At 51.4% G+C, this 3,675-nt stretch overlaps 1 protein-coding gene across 1 annotated transcript; it reads left to right on the plus strand.

Annotated features, from left to right (window-relative positions):
- On the plus strand, positions 1-1,666 carry LOC123045380 (uncharacterized). The gene has a single exon (XM_044468410.1). The coding sequence runs from the start codon at positions 346-348 to the stop codon at positions 1,351-1,353; it is 1,008 nt and encodes a 335-aa protein (XP_044324345.1). The 5' UTR covers positions 1-345; the 3' UTR covers positions 1,354-1,666.
- Positions 1,667-3,675: the final 2,009 nt, after the last annotated feature.

Here is a 3,675-nt window from a genome sequence, read left to right on the forward strand (position 1 = left end):
AGCATACTAGTAGGAGGGAATACAGTACAGTACTAATAGTTGAGGTCGAGCACAAGCACAAAAGCCGTTGGAGTTGGAGGGGAAACCCCTGCAGAAAGTGAAGATTTTATACCTAGCTTGCGAGCACCAGCCTATTGCCTGTCAGGCTCAGGCTTCCCGATTAAGAGATACCTTTCTCCTGCCATTACCGAACTTGCTTCATTCCCTTCCTGTTGCCCGTCGCCGTCTGCAAAATGCCATCCGCGCGCTAGCCACCAAAGTGGTTAGTCGCCAAACCCCAAAGCGATTCCTCCGAGTGCTCCTACCGTGCCGTGCCTGCACGTACGTAACCACGCCTGACTGGGCATGAAGGACCTGGTGTCGTGCTTCAGCGAGCACGCCGTCAGGATCTCCGACGTCGCCTGCTCCGGCTCCGCCGCCGCCAATGCGGCTGCGGCGGCGGCGGCGGGGCCGGCCGACGGCGGGGGCAGGGCGGCGGGGATCAGCGCGGTCACCACCGTGTACCGCTCGCGCCTCTCGGCGTCCGGGAAGGACCTGCTCGTCGACGTCACGTGGGCGCGGTCGCCGGACGGCCCCGCGCTCTCCGTCGCCGTCCACGACGCCGGCGCCCCGCGCCACCGGGCCGCCGCTGCCGCCCCGAGGCACCTGCACAGGCGGAAGGGGAGCGGGACGTTCACCGCGGGCAGCTGCGTGGTGGGCGTCTTCTGGGACTACGCGGCGGCGCGGTACGGCGCCGGGCCCGAGCCCGTCTCCGGGTTCTACGTCGCCGTGGTCGCCGACGCCGAGTTCGTCCTCCTGCTCGGCGACATGAGCCGGGGCTACGTGGAGCGGCTGCACGGCGGGATACCGGTGGCCGAGTCGCGGATGGCGCGGCGGCGGGAGCGGTTCGTCGGGTGCGGGTGCTGGTCCACAAAAGCGCGCTTCTTGGAGTCCGGCGCGGAGCACGAGATCGGCGTCGGGCTGGAGGGCGACACGGAGGCGTGGGTGACCGTGGACGGCCGGAAGGTGGTGCAGCTGCGGCGGCTGCGGTGGAACTTCCGCGGCAGCCACACCCTCATCCTGGACGGCGGCGCGCCGGTGGACATGACGTGGGACCTCCACGGCTGGCTCTTCCACGCGATCGACCCGTCCGCCTCCTCGTCCAGCGCCGTCTTCACGTTCCACGCGCGCGGCGCGTCGGAGACGAGGCTGTGGATGGAGGACGACGGCGCCGCCAGCAGCAGCGGCGACAGCGACAAGGAGCACGAGAAGCCTGTGGCGCCGGCGCGCGGCCAGCGACAGAAGCAGGGGCCGTCAGGGCAGGGTTTCTGCCTGCTCATCCAAGGCTTCAGGAGCTCCTCCAAGATCACCTGATCTGTACATTCCGCGACAGGATTTATTTCTTCACCAATCTTTTTCGACTTCTTCTTGGTTTGTGTGCTTCGAAATGAAATTTAGGATGGATGTACTACTGATTGATGCCGGTTGTGAATTGATCCGATGCTTCACAGAATCACACGAGAGCGTGAAGCTGTGAATGGTAGGTAGACGTGGGGAGGTTCATGTTGACATAGTAGCAGAAGAAGGCGTTGGTTTTCCGTTTTTTGCTTGCTGATTTGATTGATACAGCAGTACCTGACTGTGAATGCGTTGTGGATTTCAGAAATATACAGCAAAGGTTGCAACATCTTGTTTCAACTGTTTGCTCCTTTTCATGGCACATAGCCACAAAAACATTTTGTTTGAGCATGTTTGTATGGGTCATGTAAGCTGATTTGCACCCTTAAAACCGCAATATTTGGGATATTGACACGCAAGAGTGATAAACGAGCAAGTTAAGAAAACTTATGGATATGTCAAGGCGGGTGCAGATGAGGATAAAAACACTTTTTCTCCACAATCCTTGTCATTCTCTAGCTTTGAGTAAACCGCGCACAAAACCGTAGCCATCACCGACGTCGATTGTGAGCTTTAAACAAAACTTGTGTTTGACATATCAACTCTTCTTCTAATCTAAAATAAAATCGGGTCCCTCTCAATTATTCCAGGACATGACTGCCACTCTAATGAATCCGAGAGGTCCCGAAGAAAAGAAGCAAATGAAACATGGTCCAGCCTTACTGGTCTACACATTGTGGAATTCTGAAAAAGAATCTATCAGATATGATTACACACAAATTTCCGGGCATGTATTGGTTGCACAGAGACTTGGGGACGTTTATCCGATGCAATGGTGGCATAAGTTCAGGATCAGGATAGTAGTCTAGTCCTCTGATCAAGATGGCTTTGCTAATTTATTGACCTACTGTTTGCCTTCATTGTGGCCATTCAGCTGCATAACAATGCTATTCACCTGCCTGCGAAAGGTCAACATGTTAGGCTAGTGAGAACTAGCCCAAGTAACCGGCCATTTATTGTGGATTAACAGTAACACAAGAGTGCCTACTTCATTGTGGGTGTTTTCTTGGTTAATTCATACCCCCTCCGCTCCAAAATGCTCGAAGTTCTAGGTTTTCTCGGCCAATTCATCTTAGCAGTGCCAATAAAAGGATAAATACTGAGGTGAAAAGAGAGAGAAAGCAGAAGAAAAGGTTTGCCTTCTCTTAATTAAGAGATGATCTCTTAACACAATATCTCTCAAAACATATTGAGGGATATCTGGTATGATTCGAGATTAGACTAAGATTTAAACCATTGTACACCATTTTCCATTGTCATCTCTAACATAAGACTGTCTTATTGCAATAGAAAAAGCATGCACACAATAAAGCTGTAATTCCGGTACATGGAGGATACCTCGCAGCATCCAATGCCCAGTTGGAAAAGCTGGTATACATTATTGTGTTAAAGCTGGTGATTCATGACAACAGTAGGTTGCGCAATATATCATCTTCAGACGTCAGCTCCTACGCTGAACTCACATGAACACAACAGACGCCATGAGTATCACGCAGAGGCAGTACCTGTAGCTTCAATCAGGGCATGAGTGATTGGTTTATGCCAGCAGATTACATGTGGTCCAGGACACGTACAGGCAGCAATCTTCATCTTCCATTACTGCTGGGCGGCCACCATGCCCTCCTCTTCGTGAATAGAGGATAACACCACTGATGAACAGACATCCGATCCAGGAGGACAGCATAACATGTGAATTGCGTACTGAACAAGACAATGATTTCAAATGAGGTACAAGGGTACGAACTAGAGTTGAATTTGTAAACAATGGGAAAAGCACAAGGAATCAAGGAGGGAAATGCCGATTTGTCAGTGAGCAAAATGACAGCAGGGGCTCCTATCATATTTGAGCAGAAGCCTTGGTGTTTGTTCAGTGATCATGCCAAATTTTTGTCGGAGACAGCCGTGGAAGATGACAGTAACAAGTGCGAGTGATAAACATGCTAGAGCTTAAACATTATGGATTGCCAAGTCCAGTTGAGGTAAGGATCAATCCACTTTCTCCATAATGCTGCACAGATGCTGTCACTTTTCAAGGAAACCGCACAAAGCCATAGCAATCACAGATGTTGATTACTCGTTCTGTAAGAAAACAACTTATGTTTGACTGATCAACTACTGTTGTAAAATGGGCCTATCTGCGTTATACCACATAGTACACAATCTATGACATTATCAATTTACCAGTACAAAGAAATGTGCAGGCTTGAGAGTGGTCATTTCAACAAAATAGAACAAACC

Source organism: Triticum aestivum, chromosome 2B (assembly GCF_018294505.1).
Source record: "Triticum aestivum cultivar Chinese Spring chromosome 2B, IWGSC CS RefSeq v2.1, whole genome shotgun sequence".
In the NCBI taxonomy this organism is placed as follows: domain Eukaryota; kingdom Viridiplantae; phylum Streptophyta; class Magnoliopsida; order Poales; family Poaceae; genus Triticum; species Triticum aestivum.